General features: G+C 45.3%; 1 protein-coding gene across 1 annotated transcript in view; it reads left to right on the forward strand.

The window, feature by feature from the left end:
- Window positions 1-666: 666 nt before the first annotated feature.
- Window positions 667-22,099, forward strand: part of PGM5 (phosphoglucomutase 5) — a 125,430-nt gene continuing 103,997 nt past the window's right edge. The window contains exon 1 of the mRNA XM_083403455.1: window positions 667-699. Within this exon, the coding sequence (XP_083259581.1) occupies window positions 682-699 (18 nt within the window). The 5' untranslated portion in view covers window positions 667-681. The remainder of the gene's footprint in view (window positions 700-22,099) is intronic.

Raw genomic sequence — 22,099 nt, forward strand, 5'->3', positions numbered from 1 at the left:
CTTGCCAGGGCTTCTCGTCCCTTAAGCTCCTGTAGTGGACCTTCAGAAGAAGAATCTTATCCATAATTTAAAACAATACTTTAAAAAGATAGTTAAAAAGACTCCTCTTAAAAACTCCCTTAAAAGAATCAAGTCTTCAAAAAAAGTTATATGATCTAAGAAAGTCCTTAAAAGAATCCTTCCAAAAGAATTTAAAAATTATAATCTAGCACCTTAAAGACCAACTGAGTAGTTTACCTAAAAGAGTTGGACACGACTAATCGACTAAACAAGTTTAATGCAACTAAAAAACAGAAAGTAGAACGCGCAAGTCGTAACCTCCGCAATTACTTTTAAATCACAAAAGGTGCATTGAAAGAACAACGAAGTGTCTTTCCACGGAAATGTTTCTCTGCGCCGTGTCCCCCAGGCGCGCTCCCAGAGCCAGAGGGCAGAGCCCGGAAAGGGAGCGGGCGGGCAGGGAAAGTCCCTCCCGCCTGTTGGTGCGAGCCAGACAGTGAAACAGGTCCTCGGCCTTTTTGAAGCAGCCTCAGGCCGAAGAGGCTTTGCTCCTGCCACGTCTCCGGGCTGCAACACGCCTACTGTTGCGTCATCATTATGACGTCATACACGCCGTGCACAAGAGATGAATACTGTCACCGTAGACCTTGAGAGATGAGGGAGGGAGGGAGCGGCGCAGAAATGATAGGGAACCAACGGGTGAGAAAATATTCCATAATGGGGGACGCATCTTACACGTCACAAAAATTCTAGAGGGATTTTGTGGGCAGTGGCATAGCGTGGGGGGTGCAGGGGGGCCGGCCACACCGGGCGCAACATCTGGGGGGGGGGCTCGCACTCGCAGCTCTCTGCCCCTACCTGGCTCACTCACTCTCACTGCAGTGCTGGCTGTGCAAATCTGATCAGAGCCGCTGGGTCGCCGCCCACTGTGGAGGGGAGGGTGCCAGGCGTGCGGTGCGGTGCGGAGAGAGAGCGAGGGACTATCTGGGGGAGGGACAATGCAGCGGGGGCGCAAATTACTTGCCTTGCCCTGGGTTAGGGCGCGCAAATTACTTGCCCTGCCCCGGGTGCTGACAACCCACACAACGCCACTGTTTGTGGGGAAGGGAATTAAGGCTGAACGGGAGTCGTGGGGGCGGCTGGGGGGCTCCGTCGGGTGCACGCCTCCTGTGGCGGAGCTGCTTTCACAATGTCTGCCCCTGAAGCGAGCGCTCGTGAAAATTTGGCCGACGTCGGACGGGGCTCCTGGGCTGCCCTCGCGGGAAAGCGGCGCCTGGCTGCCCGCGGCGCCCACAGACACTCGAAGCTCTTCCGCAGCCTCCTTTCCTGTCCTGCCCCAATCCTAAGCGCGCTTGCCGGGGAGTAAGCAGCCTCTGGCACAGGACGGGCGGCCCAGCCTTGGCTGCTCGGGGGGCGGCGGGGGGTGTCCCTGGGGGTTGGAGACCGTGGGCTGCTCCCCCTCCGTCGGCTGCGCTTCTGGTGCGCTTCGGAGTCAGCCTGCCTCGGACTGGACGGCCGGGCTTTAAAGGGCAGCTTCTGATTCGGAAGCAAAAACGGGCATGTTCTTCAAGATTGTGATGTTACTAACACGACAATTCTCTGTTGATATTTGTATTATCAAACACGTACTATGCTACTATATGGAAATATATACTTTGATACTTGTATGCAATATATGTATGCTGGTGGCATTGTGTTAATTTTATAGGAAAACTATATTATATTTGAATGGAATCAGACAGTTCTTTTTAAAACTTTTTTTTAAAAAAACATATCCCCCGAACGTGCTCAAAAGAACTCCCTGTTTATATATAGTTTCGTTTAATAAGCTTGCAGAACATAATTTCGGAACTAAAAATAAATGGCAGCATAAAAAGTATCTTTTTCACACCAGTAAGCAAGAAACACAAAGTGTGGTGAAGCTCATGTTCTACAACTTGATACAGATTGATATGGATCTGCAATCAAAGTACTTTACTTTCATCAAGTTAAATAGGCACCCAGTAGAAAACTGGGCACCATTTTTGGCAGGATTTTTATATGACGCTTGGGGGACTGCCAAATTAACCTTCCTTGAAGCTGTTTCCTAAATTGTAAATAGTAATTGTAGTTCCTTTTTAATTCCTGTTAAAGAACAACTACTCAGTAGTACTTCGTGGTAGAATTTAATATTTGAAGCTTATTTGATTTCTCTGACCCTCTAATATTATTATCGCTTCCCTTGTTCAAGGGCGCGGAAAATATGTTTGCACCCTTTCTCCATCTACTTCCTTTTGGAGTGCGGGCTAAATTCACCTAAGGGAATACAGAGTATGGGAATAAAGAGTACGTGAGCGACCGACAGTAGTCTTGTTTGGTACTAAATGTGCATGTATATGAATGTGCTGTATTTGGTCTGCTTGGACATCTGTTGGAATACTGTTGGCAGGAGAAGTAGGAAGGATAGTAAAGAATACTTTTCTAACCCACGTTTTTTATAAATTGCTGTTCTTTCCTTGTTGATTTTTTTGGGGGGGGCACTACTATAAACTACTACTATAAACACAGCATGGCTGTTTCCCCAGCATTTCCCCTAATTGTCGTCTTCTTTCTGCTACACCTGTGATGTTGCCTGGTTATCCCCCCCCCCCACGCAGATAATTTCCGTTTATATAATCTTTTTGTGTGGTGGTGCCCATTTTGGCTTGCTCTCTAGAGAGCTGCGAAATGCTTTATCGCAGTAGTTCCCACTTAGCTAAGCACTGCAGTTCCCACTTAGCTAAGCACTGCAGGCTTTTTCAAAAGCCAAGCCATGGATCTCCTACTTTTGAAAATGTTGATACTGTATCTCTATGATAGTTTTTGTTATGTGAATGGAGCCACGGACCCCCTGGGTGGGTTATGCGCACCCCCTGAGGTCCACAGACCACCAGTTGGGAACCACTGCTTTATCGTGTTGCTCTAAGCAGTAGTCTTTCGCTCATTTCCCCAACCTCACGTATTTTGGTAGCAAGTTTTGTGTTTGTATTTGTATTTAAGACTGGAAAACAAATTCAGATTTCGATTTGAGATTACAAATCTTGGTACTCCTGAATACTTTCTGAACCCTGACTCGTGCAAGTATAAGTAGTTGTTTTTAAACTGCTGTACTCGGCTCTAAATAGTTTCAGGGATCACCTCAGTCAAAGATGATTGACTGAGGCAGTCAGTCTTAGGCAGGACCTTAGGCAGCCTTCTGCCCGCGTTGCTGATGCAGCACATCCACTTTCAAAGTCCGTTCTAGTCCAGTGCTCTGCCGATAGGAATAGGGACACACATCTTCAACCCTGATGGTGACCAGTTTGCTCATGACAGCTGGACCTACTTTCCGTGTTGTGTTCACATTTGGGAGGAGAGGTGGCAACCTGCAGGTGTTGCACCCATGTCGCCCTTGTGGGTGAGACGTGATCCGTTTCCCCAGTTGCCTATTGCTGTATATATCCTGTTTTACGTTCAGAACCTCACTAATGAAAGAAAAACCGCGTGTGCTTTGATTTCCAACTCGTGTTCCCCACCATTGCTCACTCAAGTGGCAGCCAATGGGCAGCAGGATCCCTCCCTCCCTCCCTCTTCCAGGGTAAGGAAAGTCCCCGCGGGTCTCCCTGGGCAGAGCGAGCGAGCGAGCGAGAGGCGGCTTGGCGCGGGTTTCTCCTCGGGGCCGGCCGCGCGGACTTTGCTCGCGATGAGTCTCCGTGGTGAGGAGGCAGCTTTCGAGCAGCTCCGCTGCCCGGGCTCCGATGGGGAAGAAGAGCTCGCCGTCTCGGGCGACCGGCCGTTGCTCCGCGGGCAGGAGGCGTCCGGCGGGGGCGCGGCGGGGGCGCCGGCCAAGCCGCCCTACTCCTACATCGCGCTGATCGCCATGGCCATCGCGCAGAGTCCGCGGCAGAAGCTGTCTCTGAACGGGATCTGCGCCTTCATCCGCGGCTGCTTCCCCTACTACGGCGAGCGCTTCCCCGCCTGGCAGAACTCCATCCGCCACAACCTGTCGCTCCACGACTGCTTCGTCAAGGTGCCCCGCGAGCCCGGCCGCGCCGGCCAAGGCAGCGACTGGAGCCTGCACCCGGCCGCGCAGGGCATGTTCCGCCACGGCAGCTTCCTCCGCCGCAGGAGGCGCTTCAGGCGGGCCCCGCTGCCTTCCCCGGCGGCCCCCGGCGGCGGGACCCCGCTCCTCCTCCCGCCGCCGCCGCCGCCCGGCTCCGTGCTGCCCGGCGGGGAGCGGCCCCCGGGGGCGGAGGGGGGCCTTGGCCGCGGCCCCCGCAGCTGCTCCTTCAGCATCGAGAGCATCCTGAGGAGCCCCTCGCCGATCCCGCCTGCGCTGCGCTCCTCGAGATCCCCACCCGAGGAAGGGCAGCCGCGCGCCCGGATCGCCGCTGAAGGATGCGAGCGGTGCTAGCTCGGATCGGAGCCCGAAGTGCAGACGCTCAGGCGCCTCTGTTCCTGCACAGACTCACTTTCTGGCGCTGCTGCTCCTCCTCCAGGAGGTTTTCTGCCGACCTCCCCATCTCAACTGGTCTGGGATTTAGGGAGGGTTACTCTTGGACATGAAGTGTTCACAGCGCCGAAGATCTGAAGAAAGGCAGTCTAGTACTTCCTGATGTTTTAAAATAACTCAACAAAAAGACTTTACTGTAGTATGTTTGTAGAATGGCTATAATGTGATAAACCTGTTAGTCTTTAAAGTGCCACCAGGTCACTGTTGATTACCTTTCCGGTTTATTCTGCTTTTTTAGATGTTCAGTGACCACATTGTTGTACAGAGGGGCTAAAAATCACAACAAAAGCAAACATTTGGTATGAAAAGTTGCAGGATTTCAACAGGAAGTTCAGATATGCATTGACTGGAAATTAAGCAGCATAACTGCCTGAAAACCTTTATAGGTGCAAAAAGTTTTGAAAGCAGGGTCGTATATGACCATCCCAATAACGTGAGCACAAAGCATCATGAATTGCACAATAAGAAGGGCAACTGAAGAGTCCCTAACTGCGCTACCACAGTTTGATGTTCTGAGAAATCTACTACCATTACTTGCCTGTGCAAAATTAATCAAAAGTAGAAACAAAATTGAGAATCACCCCATATCAGTTTACCAAAGATTTTAAAATGCCAAATGGATGTTAGACATATCTAAATAGAAAGTCCAGCTAAATATTTATTACATGTGACCTCGGTTATTGGAATTTGCTGTAGTGCATTGCTGAAGTGATGTCTTGTTTGGGACTCAGATAAAATGATATGTATCTTTCTGTCTGATTTTTAATAGAGATTCATTTATTGGACTAGGGGTGAATTCATTCATTTGCTGGTTGGTGCTGGCCATAAAAGTCATACTAATAATAATAATAATAATAATAATAATAATAATAATATCTTTATTGTCATTGCCCCCTTCGGGGACAACGAAATTACTTGGCTGCTCCATAAAAACACTAATTAAAAAATATAGTAAAATACAGCAAGAGAGATTAGATGACTTTCAAAGTCCAGGCTTCCCATTCAGGCCCGAGATCGCTCTGGAGAAGAAGCTGTTCTTAAGACGGCTCGTTCTTGTCTTCATCGTCCTGTATCTCCGTCCCAACGGCAAGAGCTCGAAGAGACAGTGACCAGGATGCGATGGATCTTTTACTATGTCCAGTGCCTTCCTATGGCACCTTGTGGCATAAATCTGCTCTAAGGTGGAGAGTGGGCAGCCAACAATGCTCTCTGCTGCCTTAACAACCCTGTGCAACCCCATCCTGTCCTGGGTAGTACAGCTTCCGTACCACACACATAAGCCATAAATTAGCACGCTCTCAATGGCACAGTGATAGAAGGCAAGCAGCAGTTTCTGCGGAAGATGGTTTTTCCTTAGTATTCTCAAAAAATACAGTCTCTGCTGCGCCTTCTTCACAAGCCCCCTTATGTTGACACTCCAGGACAGATCCTCTTGTAATTCAATGCCCAAAAATCTGAACGTTGTTACCCTCTCCACACAGACCCCATCAATCAAAAGTGGCTGGACATTGCTCTTCTGTCTCCTGAAGTCCACCACAAGTTCCTTTGTCTTCCTTGTATTTATGAGCAAATTGTTAGCTCTGCACCACTCTGTCAGCCGCTCCACCTCATTTCTATAATCCATTTCACCCTCCCTTTCAGAGATGAGCCCAATCACGGTTGTGTCATCTGCAAATTTGACAACCCTATTACTAGGGTGAGTAGCGACACAATCGTACGTGTAAAGAATATAAAGGAGCGGACTGAGTACGCATCCCTGTGGTGTTCCTATGTTAGTCTTAAGCATATTAGAGGTATAAGGGCCCAACCGAACCCTCTGGGGGCGGTCTGACAAAAAGTCCAATATCCACCCACAAAGTGATAACGGAAGCCCCAGATCTTCCAGTTTAGACATCAGACGTTGTGGTAGAATGGTATTAAATGCCGAGCTAAAATCTAAAAAAAGCAGTCTGGCATAACCCCCCCGCTGCTCCAAATGTGCAAGGACGGCATGGAGGGCAATCGCCACAGCGTCCTCTGTCGATCTTTTCGTTTTATAAGCAAACTGGTTTTATAAGCCTGGTAGGCAGGCAATGACATAATTTCGTACCAGCTTTTCAAAGCACTTCATGATTATAGGTGTGAGTGCTACTGGACGAAAATCATTCAGATCTTCCAGGTTAGGTTTTTTTGCTATTGGAACGATAATAGAGGACTTTAGGCAGGATGAAACAATAGCCTGGGCTAGGGATTGATTTAAAATCCCAGTGAAAACTCCTGCTAGTTGATCTGCACAGTCTCTCAATACCCTTCCAGCTACCCCATCTGGCCCTGTGGCCTTCCTTGGGTTGATTCCCTTCAACACCTTCCTCATCTCTTCTTTTTCCACAGAGACTACTACATTCCTTTGTACTGATGATGGTAATGGTGGTGATGATGGCAAAGCCTTCACAGGGAGTGGTGTTGGTGTTGGTAAAGCCTCAGCAGGTGTTGCTGCAGATGTTACTTCAAAACGGGCAAAAAAGGCATTCAAATCCTCAGCGAGGGATGCCCCTCCCTCGTCTGCCAGGGAGTCCTTGGATTTATACCCTGTTAATTCTTGTACACCTTGCCACACCTGCCTGGTGTTGTTACTTTGTAGATGATTCTCCAGCCGCTGTCTATACGCCTCCTTTGCTACACGGATACCTCTCTTTAGATCAGCTCTAGCTGAGCTGTACAGCGACTTATTTCCACTTTTGAAGGCAGTATTTCTTGCCTTTAGCAACCCCTGGACCTCCCTTGTCATCCAGGGCTTCCTGTTTGGGTAGATCTTTATCCGGTGCCTCCGTGTTACATTGTCAGTGCAGAACCTAATATAGTCCAACTAATTGGTTAACTGGTTAAAAAGATATTGGTTAGGTTTTTGTAAAATGACAACAACATCATTAAATTGGTGGCTGATTGCTCTGGTATTATTATTATTCCAGCAGTCTTTTAATTCAGTTCTGATTTTATGGTTTAATCTCCTGTATCCCACTTAGAGGTGACTGTGATCAAGCTGTATACAATTAATGAAATACAATAAATAAAAAGCGGATGTGGAGTACTGGGAGGGTGCAAGCCTTTCACTTTCCTCCTTGTACTTTTTTCTCTAGTTTACTTTACATCCAGTGTCAGGGCTCAGCTAGAATAAAAGCTTATTCCAGAACAGACTGTGGGGAAATAAAGTGATGTCTTTTGTAGCATTCTAGCCTCCCATGTTGATATCTATGGAGGAACTACATAGCTGCCATATTTGAGGTCACCGGCCAGTGCTGGAAGCATAGGACACAAGACCTAAAGAAGCTGAACTCAAGGCTGAAGGGGTGCTGAATGCCCCTCCTCAAAAAGCTTTACCAAAACTAAAGTTGAGGCTGATGCTGTTCATGAAACTTAGGTTAGAACTTTGTTGTTGTTTAGTCATTTAGTCGTGTCCGACTCTTCATGACCCCATGGACCAGAGCACGCCAGGCACTCCTGTCTTCCACTGCCTCCCACAGTTTGATCAAACTCATGCTGGTAGCTTCGAGAACACTATCCAACCATCTCGTCTTTTGTCGTCCCCTTCTCCTTGTGCCCTCCATCTTTCCCAGCATCAGGGTCTTTTCCAGGGAGTCTTCTCTTCTCATGAGGTGGCCAAAGTATTGGAGCCTCAGCTTCAGGATCTGTCCTTCCAGTGAGCACTCAGGGCTGATTTCCCTAAGAATGGCTAGGTTTGATCTTCTTGCAGTCCATGGGACTCTCAAGAGTCTCCTCCAGCACCATAATTCAAAAGCATCATTTCTTCGGCGATCAGCCTTCCTTATGGTCCAGCTTTCACTTCCATACATCACTACTGGGAAAACCATAGCTTTTACTATACGGACCTTTGTTGGGAAGGTGATGTCTCTACTTTTTAAGATGCTGTCTAGGTTTGTCATTGCTTTTCTCCCAAGAAGCAGGCGTCTTTTAATTTTGTGGCTGCTGTCACCATCTGCAGTGATCACGAAGCCCAAGAAAGTAAAATCTCTCACTGCCTCCATTTCTTCCCCTTCTATTTGCCAGGAGGTGATGGGCCCAGTGGCCATGATCTTCGTTTTTTTGATGTTGAGCTTCAGAGCTTTGGTTTTTTTTAAAGTAATATTTATTGAACTTTTTAAAATTACATAGAAAAGAGAAAAAAGAGGGAAAGAGAGAAAAGAGAGGAAGTAAAAAAAAAAGAAAGATAAAAAGATACAAAATTACATAATAAAGAGCAAAAACAAAATCACAATACATCAAATAGAAGAGGAGGTTAAGGGGTGATATGATAGCCATGTTCAAATATATAAAAGGATGTCACATAGAGGAGGGAGAAAGGTTGTTTTCTGCTGCTCCAGAGAAGTGGACACGGTGCAATGGATCCAAACTACAAGAAAGAAGATTCCACCTAAACATTAGGAAGAACTTCCTGACAGTAAGAGCTGTTCGACAGTGGAATTTGCTGCCAAGGAGTGTGGTGGAGTCTCCTTCTTTGGAGGTCTTTAAGCAGAGGCTTGACAACCATATGTCAGGAGTGCTCTGATGGTGTTTCCTGCTTGGCAGGGGGTTGGACTCAATGGCCCTTGTGGTCTCTTCCAACTCTATGATTCTATGATTCTATGAAATACATCAAAACACAAAACACACCAACACAATTAAAAACAAACAAACAAAAAAAGGAAAACTCCGATCTTTAACCTTATCTTTCATTGACTTATTTCCTCGACCTCCTCACACCTCCCATTTTTGTATTCCAGTTAATAATTAAATCAGCAAATCCTTTCTGTCTTTCACTGCTTTCTATCGTTTAGTTGTCTTAATTTATTTTAACCTTATCTTACCATCAAAATCTTAAAATTTATCTATACTTAAATCCTTATCATATTTCTACTAAAGTCATATAATTTCATTCCACCATTTCCCAACATTCCTTAATTATGCTATATTTCTCTAAATAAAATTTAAATTTTTTTCCCAATCTTCTTCCACCGTCTCTTCTTCCTGGTCTTGGATTTTGTCAGTCTTTTCTATCAGTTCCATATATTCCATCAGCCTGGAGCTCTTCTATCCGAGGCTCTTAACTCTTCTCCCTGTCCTGTCTGCAGATTTCTTTTGATGCCAAAGATTAGGTCCCAAAGGGTTTCCATCTTAGCAGCTCCTTGATTCCGTCTCGGCAAGTTTGCCCATGCTCCATATTCGAAGCTGTAGTCCAAAAGATGTTCCAGGACATACTCCAAAGACCCTTTGAGGCTAAAGGGCTCCGCATCTCCAATCTCTCCCTCAGTGCCTCCCTCCATAGGGAAATCTTCCCATCTTCCCTTCTTCGGTCCAAGCGGGGCACCGTCTCTCCAAATCTGACTCTCAAGCTCCATCACCTCTGACTTCAACTTGTGTCCATCAAATTGTTTCTGTGGGGCCAAAACCTCCACTTGAGTTTCTTGAGATACAGGAGCAGTTTGTTCCATCATCTTCTCCAGAGCTTGCCATTTCAAAGTGGGTTCCTGAGTCGCATCCCGAGTAATTCCTGTAAAAATGTTCACTTTTTGTTCCAAATCAGTTATATTTTGTCCCAAATTGTCAATTTTCTTTACCGTCAAGTCCGTCTTCTCATGTAGTTGTTCCAACAGAGCACTTATTTTGTAAAATGCATTCACTAGAACTTCTTGTTTTGCCATTCTTATCCAAGGTCACTTATTTCACACAGTCCTTAGTTCTTAGTGGAAAATTCATTGATTCCACTTCGCTGTTACAACAGTTTCAAAGGCTCCCTCTATAGGAACAATTTCTATTTGTATCTGTCCTTATAAATCCAAGTCCAATAACAAAGTTACCATTCAACTTTCAGTTACTTTTCTCCTTTTTAATTGCAGAGGAAACAATGAAAAGGATATATATCTCTTATTCAACTGTCCATCAGGATGTATTCCATTCCCAGTAAATAATTTTCTCAAATCGTCGATCTTATTAACAGCCCGATCCCAGGCTCAAAGCAGTGGTAAATTATCTCGTCTCGCTCACTCTCCTGCAGGTTTAAACAATCCACAAAGAATTCCCCCCTCTTCTCCTGCTTCCAAGGGGGGGTTCGATGTCTTAAATGATGAAAGTTTAATGTTTTACAAAATACTTTTCCCAGGCTTTAGCTTGCGACGTCTTTGCTTTCATCTGTTTACAAAACGGAAGGCGGACTTCCTGTTTAGACCTTCCCGTTTCAATGCCAAATTACGATGTTTAAAAAATCCAATTTTCTGTTTTACTTACAAGTGGTTATTTAGAGTCTGAATGTCCACAGGAAAAGTCGACGCTTTCTGGCAACAGCAATGCGGCTTCACTCCTTGAAAGAAGTGGTTGATTCGATGTACCGCGCCGCTCACCCCATGTCGCTCCGGGTCCCCGAAATCGGGTTTCCCCGCGAGTAGGGGAGGCGCAAAAGGTACCGGCCGAATCCCAAGTCCATGAGCTTCTTCTGCCCATGGTTTCTAATGGGTCTCCGCCTCGCCGTGGCGGTCAGACCCTAATTTTCAAGGAGCGGGTTCCTCCTGATCGGAGGAAATCCGCCATTGCCAGAGGCGCAAACCCGGAAGTCTCTCCTGTTTTTCCTCCTGTTTCACCCTCAATAAAAGGTTATTTAATTCCTGCTCACTTTCTGCCATCAATGAAGCAGAAGTAGATGTCTTTCTGGAACTCTCTAGCTTTCTCCATAATCCAGCGCATGTTTGCAATTTGGTCTCTGGTTCCTCTGCCTCTTCTAAATCCAGTTTGCACTTCTGGGAGTTCTCTGTCCACATACTGGTTGAGCCTACCTTGTAGAATTTTAAGCATAACTTTGCTAGCGTGTGAAATGAGTGCAATTGTGCGGTAGTTGGAGCATTCTTTGGCACTGCCCTTCTTTGGGATTGGGATGTAGACTGATCTTCTCCAATCCTCTGGCCACTGCTGAGTTTTCCAAACTTGCTGGCACATTGAGTGTAGCACCTTAACAGCATCATCTTTTAAAATTTTAAATAGTTCAGCTGGAATACCCTCACTTCCACTGGCCTTGTTATCCCTCACTTCCACAGGCCTTGTTATTTGCAGTGCTTTCTAAGGCCCATTTGACTTCACTCTCCAGGATGTCTGGCTCAAGGTCAGCAACCACACTACCTGGGGTGTACGAGCCATCCATATCTTTCTGGTATAATTCCTCTGTGTATTCTTGCCACCTCTTCTTAATGTCTTCTGCTTCTGTTAGGTCCTTACCACTTTTGTCCTTTATTATGGTAATCTTTGTACGAAATGTTCCTTTCATATCTCCAATTTTATTGAACAGATCTCTGGTTCTTCCCATTCTGTTGTTTTCCTCTATTTCTTTGCATTGCTTGTTTAAGAAGGCCTTCTTGTCTCTCCTTGCTATTTTTTGGAAATCTGCATTCAATTTCCTATATCTTTCACTATCTCCCTCGCATTTTGCTTGCCTTCTCTCTCCCGCTATTTGTAAGGCCTTGTTGGACAGCCACTTTGCTTTCTTGCATTTCCTTTTCATTGGGATGGTTTTCGTTGCTGCCTCCTATATAATGTTGCGAGCCTCCATCCATAGTTCTTCAGGCACTCTGTCCAGCAAATCTAAATCCTTAAACCTGTTCCTCACTTCCACTGTGTATTCATAAGGGATTTGGTTTAGATTGTATCTTACCGGCCCAGTGGTTTTTCCTACTTTCTTCAGTTTAAGCTTGAATTTTGCTATAAGAAGCTGATGATCTGAGCCACAGTCAGCTCCAGGTCTTGTTTTTGCTGACTGTATAGAGCTTCTCCATCTTTGGCTGCAGAGAATATAATCAATCTGATTTCGATGCTGCCCATCTGGTGATGTCCATGTGTAGAGTCGTCTCTTGTGTTGTTGGGAAAGCGTGTTTGTGATGACCAGCTTGTTCTCTTGACAGAACTCTATTAGCCTTTGCCCTGCTTCGTTTTGATCTCCAAGGCCAAACTTGCCAGTTGTTCCTTTTATCTCTTGATTCCCTACTTTAGCATTCCAATCCCCTATAATGAGAAGAACATCCTTCTTTGGTGTCACTTCTATAAGGTGTTGTAAGTCTTCAAAGAATTGGTCAATTTCAGTTTCTTCAGCACCAGTAGTTGGTGCATAAACTTGGATTACTGTGATGTTAAAAGGTCTGCCTTGGATTCATATTGAGATCATTCTATCATTTTTGAGATTGCATCCCAGTACAGCTTTTGCCACTCTTTTGTTGACTATGAGGGCCACTCCATTTCTTTTGCGGGTTTCTTGTCCACAGTAGTAGACATAGAAACATAGAATCATTGAATCATAGAGTTGGAAGAGACCACAAGGGCCATTGAGTCCAACCCCCTGCCAAGCAGGAAACACCATCAGAGCACTCCTGACATATGGTTGTCAAGCCTCTGCTTAAAGACCTCCAAAGAAGGCGACTCCACCACACTCCTTGGCAGCAAATTCCACTATCAAACAGCTCTTACTGTCAGGAAGTTCTTCCTAATGTTTAGGTGGAATCTTCTTTCTTGTAGTTTGGATCCATTTCTCCGTGTCCGCTTCTCTAGAGCAGCAGAAAACAACCTTTCTCCCTCCTCTATGTGACATCCTTTTATATATTTGAACATGACATGATGGTCATCTGAACTGAATTCGCCCATTCCCGTCCATTTTAGTTCACTGATGCCCAGGATGTCAATATTTATTCTTGCCATCTCATTTTTGACCACATCCAACTTACCCAGGTTCATGGTTCTAACATTCCAGGTTCCTATGCAATATTTTTCTTTACAGCATTGGACTTTCCTTTCACTTCCAGGCATATCCGCAACTGAGCGTCCTTTCGGCTTTGGCCCAGCCGCTTCATCAGCTCTGGATCTACTTGTCCTCTGCTCTTCTTCAGTAGCATGTTGGACGCCTTCCGACCTGAGGGGTTGATCTTCCAGCGTCATAACTTTTATATGCCTGTTGTCTTTGTCCATGGAGTTTTCTTGGCAGGGATACTGGAGTGTCTTGCCAGTTCCTCCTCCAGGTGGATCATGTTTGGTCAAAACTCTCCACTATGACCTGTTCATCTTGGGTGCCCTGCTCGGCATAGTTCATAGCTTTTATGAGTTATTCAAGCCCCTTCGCCACGGCAAGGCAGTGAACCATTAGTTAGAACTAATGGAGGGATAATGTCATTCTGGAGAGGTGACTCCACAGAAGAAACAAGTACTAGTAACAAGTTAAGTGGTATGACAGGTGGCAGTACCAAGGAGTTCATAAATATTGACAAAGTAGCTAGCATGGTGAGCAGGTGGGCGGGCACTGCTATTGATGAAGCCCTCAGGAGTGTGGTGAGTGGTGTCATAAGTGTCTGTTCTGATAAGGTATCAGTCATCAGGACTGATAGTGAGAGCTATTCTGATGTTTTTTCTAATGTGCACAGAAACAAGAAATAAAAGTTCCACAGTTTACCCTTGACAATATTTTGGAGCAATTTCCTTTGGGTTAGCTTGAGTGTGGGCAAGATTTCTTCAGCAGGAATAAGTCCCACAGTGAGAATGTATTTGGACTGCCAGCCACTAAGCAGTTATTTACAGCGTTTAAAAATACTACCATGCTGCCTGAGCCAAGGAGTTAAAATAAATATCGGAGAACACTGAATTTTGCTGCCCTCTAGTGGAAACATTAATTCATCTTCCAAGATTTAGGATATCAGAGTCACAGATACCGAACGAAGAAAACTACTTCTTTTTTTCCTTTTTGAGAAATCCGCTGATGGACTCTGAAAGTTAACACATTTATGTGATACATATAAATCAAGTTAAGCTAACAGAAATATAGTCAAACCTGTGTTGGATAACCAAAGCCAGCCTCCTCAGTTTCCTGCATGCCCCCACAGGAAGGCGCAAGAAAATCATGAAGTCAACAGCCCTCCCCAATTCTATACCTCTAGCACCTATAATTATGTTTGAAAATGGAGCTTCCAATTACCTATCATCGCTTTTGATAGATTCCTTATGATTTCATTTAATTCTTTCTAAGCTAGGGGCTATCATCACATCCTATGACAGTGAATTCCATAATTTATTCCATTTTATACTGATTAATGAGACAGTGTTTTTTCTCTCTCCCCATTATAAATTTCTTTCATGTCCACTCCCAGCCACATTTTTGTCCCAGATATTTGAGCCATCTAGTGACTCAAATTTGCCAAGCTGGGCTGAGAGCCAAATGGAGTGCCATTTCCCCCTCAAAGTTTCCTTCTGTGTATGAGTGCTCAAAGCCTCAAACATTTAATACCATCCCTTACTCTCTATGAAACTGAGAGCCATTTGTTTACAATGAAAAATATATGAACCAATTGAAATGGTCATGTAGTTTATTACCCTTCCCCAATTGCTTTTTTGCATGAATAAATAAATGAATTTTCACTAAATTAATCCTGGTTAAATTTGACATCTGCAAGTTTGAGGTGTGTATGTGTCAGACTACCCACCCCCTCACACAAAGAGTACATAAAGATTACAGGAAATAGCACACATATGGTTGTATAATGATTTGTTTGGGGTTTGGACCATATGGCTTCCAAATGATTGGTCTTGTGTCTCAGCTGATATGGAGGGCCTTGTTTAAGAACAGGCCGTCCCCCCACCCCATCCCTTACAATGAGGGGGGGGGGGATCAGTGAGATGGTGTCAAGCTCCTTTGTGGCACTTGGATTGTCTTGCACCAGCAATAGGTTTCTAAACAATGTTGTCAATACCACTAATAATGAAACATATGTTGTAGATATTTTTCCACATCTATTATGCTCTTTTTGTGATACAGTATACAAATGACATGAGAAAACTTGGTATATTTATTTGTATAACATTATTTTGTTTATAAAAAAATCCTGATGAGAATAGTAGTAGCAACATTGTGGGTTCGTTTGGGTGCAGGGTTAGTGATGAACCCATTGGCACGTTCTGGCACCACCTTTAGGTTGTTAATGTATTTGATTTTAGCCTGTTAGTGACTTATTTTGATGGGCTGGGGAGTACTGTTCTGGTTAGTATTGTGTTGTGCTTCTATGTGTATGATTAAGCGGGGCTGCATTGTTTCAGTATGGGGTGGTGGTAGGTGTTGGCTTTGTAGGGTTGCTGGGGTCTAGTGGGGCAGGCTGTGTGGGGGAGATACTTGGGGTAAGGTTGTGGTGGGTAGGTCTGTGGGCTGGAGTGGGGGAGTGAGTAGGTTTTTGTTTTGAGGTGTATGGTTGGGGTGGGGGAAGTTTAGAGAGATTGAGAGTGAGTTTTGGAGTGGTGGTGGGAACAGGATGGGATGGGGGTTGATGGGTGTGCGTGGTAGGGGTGGAGAGGGAAGGGGGATTTTACCAGACTGTCAATTTGGGTAAGTGTCTGGTTGCCACGTTTGGCATTCAGTGTGTGAGGTCAATGGGTCTTGGTGTCTTTGTCAGAGGTTTCTTTTGGTTTGGAAAGCTTGTGTGTATGTCATTGTGGAGTGTTGTGAGGTTTGGTTGGTTGGTTCTTTTTTCCTTCCAACTTTTCCCCAGCTGTCTTCCATTTTTCCATTGTGATCTTCTCCTGTCAGGTTCGTGATTGCCATTTGGGTGGGGGTCAAGGTTGAGGCCTTTTAGCAGTTGTAGGGCTTTGGGTTTGTTGGTGGCCATGAATTGCATTGTTTTGGTGTTTTTGATTAGGTGGAAGCAGAAGCCAAGGGCTTTCTGGTGGTTCCCTCATTGTAAGAAGCGAGGTCACAGGGAAACAGGCAGAGGGCCCTCTCAATAGTGGCACCTGCACTGTGGAACGCCCTCCCATCAAGGAAATAAACAAATATCTGACTTTTAGAAGATGTCTGGAGGCAGTCCTGTTTAGAGAAGTTTTTAATGTTCAAAGTTTTATTCTGTTTTTAGTCTTATGTTGGGAGTTGCCCAGGGTGGCTGGGGAAACCCAGCCAGATGGGTGGGGTATTATTATTATTATTATTATTATTATTATTATTATTATTAAACCCCATTGGTACTTTAGTCTTGCTTTCCAAAGAAGTGAGATATGAGGCTGTAGATTTTTTTCTTTGGTTCAAGATTTCTTGGGAGAGATCTTGTAGGGTCATGATGGGAGTGTTCCCATGTCGATGGTGGTTGTTCCAGATTTCATCTTTTTTTCCTGCAGCATCTGAAGCATACTATGATATATTGTGGTTGGGGGTGCTAGTTTATGGCATAGGTCTTACAGCCCTGTGCGCCCTCTCCACATAATCTACTTTGAGCTCCAGGTCTGGGAACAGGTTTTTTAAGCTAGTTTATGATTAAGCTTGCTGGGTTTTTCTCCTCCTCTTGTTCAGGGAAGTTGTGGAATCAGATGTTGTAGCATTTGCTGCAGTTCTCAAGGTTGGCTAGCTTGTTTCTCATGTCCATGTTTTCCTTCTGGAGGTAGTTTATTTTCTCTTCTTATATCTGAGTCTTCTTCTCCAGGGTAGTGATGGGCTATGGGTCTTAAATGTTTCAATATTTGCCTCTTCTCTCTGTGCCTTTGTTCTGCTCCTGCTTCTTTTGAGTGCACTAGAGACAGCTGATTTCCCAGGAGCAGGCTGATTGGTTCAAGGACTTTTCTTGGACTGTGGTAGCTGCATCAACAATGGTGACAAGCTGAAAGATAAACAAACAAACAAACAAAAGGACAAAAGGACAAATAAGGAAACATAAAAAAAAAAACAAGAGTAAAGCCAAAAGTAGAGAAGGGTGGTGAAGGATTACACACACACACACACACACGCGTATATCTAGAAGAGGGGGGAAGGAAATGGGAGATGTATGTGGAGAGAGAGAAAAAATAAAAATGAAGATAAAAAAATAAGAATAAGTCTAGGACTTTAACGAAAAAAGTAAAAAAACAAAGTAGTCAAGTTAAAATTCAATGGTAAAATTTAAAATAAAAAAATAAAAGTGGTAAAAAAAACAAAATGAAAAAGTGAAAAATGAAGTTGAAAAATGAAGAGTGTAAGATGCGATAGCATAGGAATGTTTTCTTTTATGGGTGGTGCACATCAGTTAAGGGTGAGATATAATCTAAAGTAGGGTAAAAGGAACGAGATTTTAAATGTAAAAGAAAAATGGAAAAAAATTGGAAAATATGTATAGGTATGTACACGCACACAAAGTAAAAATAAAGAATGTATGTGTAAGGAATAAAATCAAAAAGGTAGAAAAAAAAATAAAGTTTAAAAATAATAGAAATAATGGGCTTCCGGGTTGGCGCGTCTGGATAATGGCAGATTTCCTCCGTCTCGGAGGAAACCGCTCTCTGGAAAGAAGGGTCTGACCACGGCGAGGCGGAGACCCGCAAAAAACCACGGTCGGAGGAAGACCATGGGCTTGGGATTCGGCACGTGCCTTTTGCGCCTCCCCTACTCGTGGGGAGACCCGGTTTCGGGTCTCCGGAGCGACGTGGGGTGAGTGGCGCGGCACATCGAATCGACCGCTGTTTTCAGGGGGTGAAGCCGCACAGCTGTTACCAGAAAGCGCCGACCTTTCCTGTGGACATTTGGACCTAAATAAACTTCGTAAGTAAACGGAATTGGATTACAAAAATATCTGGATTTGGCACTTGAACGTGAAGGTTTAAACAGGAAGCCCACCTTCCGTTTTGTAGAAAGATCAAAGCAAAGCCGCTGTAAGCTGGAGCTTTTGAAAAGTACTTTGCAAAGTATAAATTTTCATCATTTAAGTTTTCTGAACCTCCCCCCCCCTCGGAAGCAGGGGAAGAGGGGGAGATTCCTTTGATGGATGATTGAGACCTGCAGGACAGTAAAAAGACGACCTAATTAACTACCGTCTCAAGCCTGGGATCGGGCTGTCAAAAAGTTTTATACTTAAAAATAACAACAACGGAGGAATGGAGTATACTTTTATGGAAGGACGATCAGAGATACATATTTCTAGGTACTGATTTCGTGGTACTTGGAAGGAAAAGGAGCTGATCTGTAATTTTGTAACTGAAACTCGAATGGAAAATAACCAAAGGAAACTGTTGCAGACAGAGGGTGTTTAGAAACTGTGACTGTTACATTTCTGGATGGAAAATTCCATGGAGGCTGCAGACAAGCGACCTTGAAGAGCAGTAGATAACACTGGAAAAACAAGAAAAGCCTGGGAATATGGCCTATAGAATAACAGCTCTGTTGGAGCAAGCTATAAAGAAAGTGGGAATTCTTGAACAGGGCATCTCTGGTTTGAAACAGAATGTATCTATTTTGGCACAGAAAGTGAATAATTCAACAGGTGTGGTTCGGAAAGTGGAACCAACTTTGCAAGGACGAGCATCGGAGAAGAGGATGGGACAATCAAAACCTGTTCAGTTTCTGCAAGAGGAATTTCATGTGGAAGCCCCAGTATTAGGGCCTCAAATTGATGGATATAAACTTAAGGTTGAGGTTATGGAGGTTGAAGGACTGATTTGGAGAGGCAGTGCCCCACTTGGACTGAGTAAAGCAGGATGGAGGGTCTACATGTTGGAGGGTGGCACTGCAGGAAAGTTTGGAAAAAAGGATTTCCGCAACCCCAAAGAGACTGTGGAGTACGCTTTGGAATATTTTTTGGTCTATAGATCGAAAGATGGAGTTTGGGCAAGCGTGCTGAAGAGGATTAAAGGAGACGTCGGGAGAGAAGTTCTTTGGGACTCAATTTTAGGCTTGGAAAGAAACTTGCAGGCAGTCCAGGGAGATGATTTAAGAGCCTCGGAGATAAGGGAACCGGGTTGAGGGAATTAATCGTTGACAGGAAAGACTGACAAAATTTGTAGAAAGGACTGGCAGAATCCGAAACCAAGGGGAAGAGATGGTGGAAAAATTGGGAACTTTTAAAAAAATAGTATTTAGCATAATATCGTATGATTAAGAACTTTTGAGAGATGGTGGAATGATTCTATCTGGCTTTAGTGGAAATAAGATAAAGATTTGAGATATTAGGATTTAAGGGTATATGATATTAGGATTTAAGGGTATAAGATTTAAGGTTTTTTCTTCTCTTTTTTCTTCACTTAGCAGATTGGAGTTTGGACAATTTTTTGGACAATTTTTTTTTTTTTAGATGCTGATGGGAGAATAAGGTTTAAATGGATTAAGGTAAATAAGCGAGTAAGCAGTGAAAGATGGAAAGAATTTGCTGATTTGATTAAATAACTGGAATACAAAAAGGGAGGTGGGAGGAGGCCGAGAAAATAAGTTATTGAAAGATGGAATTTGAAGAATGGAAATCTTTTCTTTTTGAATGTTTTTGTTGTTTGTTCTTTTTTCATGTTGGTGGGGTGGAGGGAGGGTGTTTTTTTTATGTATTTTTGGGGTTTTGCTTTCTTTCCCTTTTTCCTTTTTTATTTTGTTGCATTTGGTCTTTTTGTTTTTGCAACTTTGTTTTTGTATTTGTGGAAAACCTAATAAATATTATTTTTTAAAAATAAAAATAATAGAAATAATGGTGGCTGGCTTGTGGCTTTTCCCTGGCCCATAGTCCCGGCTCTTTTGGCTGAGTGGCCACCTCAGCCTTATTCTCCCTGGCCTAGTGGGTGGGTTGCAGCCAGTAACTGTACACGTGGAGACTATTTGTTTACTGATTTATTTTTGTGGGCGCTTAGCTGGTTGGCACGTGCCTCTCCTTGGCCTAGTGATTCTTTCTTTCCTGGTGGGTTAGGTGCTGCAGCCTCCCCAGTTCAGCTCGTGGTGTGCAGCGGGTAAAATTTAAAAAGAAAAGGGATATTTAAAAGGGGGGGGGGGATAAAAGCAAAGCTTTTAAGCTTGGCCAACAATCAGGATGCTGGATCCGGAGCTCTAGTGCCTGGGTCCCGAAGTGGGGGAGCTGGGGGGGCAAGACCTCTCTGGTTTTGCCTCCCCCCCCCCAACGTGTGCACTGAGGCTCGTGCCGGTCAGGAGAGGTTTCCCTCCAAAGGGCAAGGAAAGGGGCAAGGCAAGTAATTTGCGCCCCCTAGCCCGGGGCAAGGCAAGTAATTTGCGCCCCCCGCTGCACTGTCCCTCCCCCAGATAGTCCCTCGCTCTCTCTCCGCACCGCATGCCTGCCCCCCCCCAGTGGGCGGCGACCCGGCGGCTCGGATCGGATTTTCACAGCCAGCACTGCAGTGAGAGAGAGAGAGAGTGAGCCAGGTAGGGGCAGAGAGCTGCAAGTGCGAGCGCGCCCCCCCCCCCAGATTTTGCGCCCGGTGCGGCCGGCCCCCCTGCACCCCCCACGCTACGCCACTGCTCCAAAGTGACTAGAATGGACAAACCTGGTGGTGGTTAAAGTGTCCCGGGAGACCTGCAGGGCTCAAGGGCTGAGGCGATGGCCATCTCCTCAGGGGGAAGCCTATTGGGAGAGAGCATCATTTCAGGCTTCCCTCCTGGGCACCACCATCTTCCTCCCTCGCACGTGTCCTCGGGCGCCTCAACCTTGACCTCCCCCCACCTTTCTCAGTTCCCCTTCCCCTCCTACACATCTCCTTACTTTTCTTCCTTCTCCTGGGGGTTTTGTGGGCAGCCCTGCTTTGGGGGAGCCCAGGATCTACCAGATAGTGGGGGAGGCTCCCCTCAGTCTGCCATCTTAAGTGGAAGTCTGTATTTAATTGCTATAAGAGGAAGCTACAAAACTGGGCCTTCTCAATGACTGCACCTAAGCTGGAAAACTCTCCTTCTTAGGTTTTTGCTTATGGCTTCCTCCTAGCATAAAAAAATCTGCCCATCCATGCCTAATAGCCTTCTGCATAGATTGCACTTTGGTGCTGATTGCTGGTTTTTACTTTAGCAGGCTGTTTTCATTCACTTCAGTCTTTATCTGTTTGATTATGTGTTTTGATAGTAATTTTTGTTGGAATTGTATGTTTATTGCTGTTAACTATGTTGGGTGGGACGCGGGTGGCGCTGTGGGTAAAACCTCAGCGCCTAGGACTTGCCGATTGCATGGTCGGCGGTTCGAATCCCCGCGGCGGGGTGCGCTCCCGTCGTTCGGTCCCAGCGCCTGCCAACCTAGCAGTTCAAAAGCACCCCCGGGTGCAAGTAGATAAATAGGGACCGCTTACCAGCAGGAAGGTAAACAGCGTTCCATGTGCTGTGCTGGCTCTCCAGATGCAGCTTGTCACGCTGGCCCCGTGACCCGGAAGTGTCTGCGGACAGCGCTGGCTCCCGGCCTATAAAGTGAGATGAGCGCACAACCCTAGAGTCTGGCAAGACTGGCCCGAACGGGCAGGGGTACCTTTACCTTTACCTATGTTGGGTGCCTCAGTGTGGATAGTCAACTGAAATAATAAATAAAACAATTAAAATAATAAACCACCTATTATGTGTATTTGTTATTTCTTTAGACCAGTGGTTTTCAACCAGTGTGCCATGGCACCCTGAGGTGCTTTGAATGATGGTCAGGGGTGCTGCGGACAACACAGCCTCTGTCCTTCTTTCCTTCTCTCCCTCCTCTGATGCCCTATCACATCTCGGCCTCCAAAGCTGTTCATTGCAGCAGCCCTGGCTACAACCTCCCCAGGTGCTGGGTGCCAGGAGCTGAGGCGGCCTCAGAGCAAGCAAGCAAGTGAGGAAGCCCAGCCAGCCAGTCCGCCAGCCCTTGCCGTTGGGAATGGACA

The sequence above is a fragment of the Podarcis tiliguerta genome (assembly GCF_965153285.1).
Source record: "Podarcis tiliguerta genome assembly, chromosome: 11".
Classification (NCBI taxonomy): domain Eukaryota; kingdom Metazoa; phylum Chordata; class Lepidosauria; order Squamata; family Lacertidae; genus Podarcis; species Podarcis tiliguerta.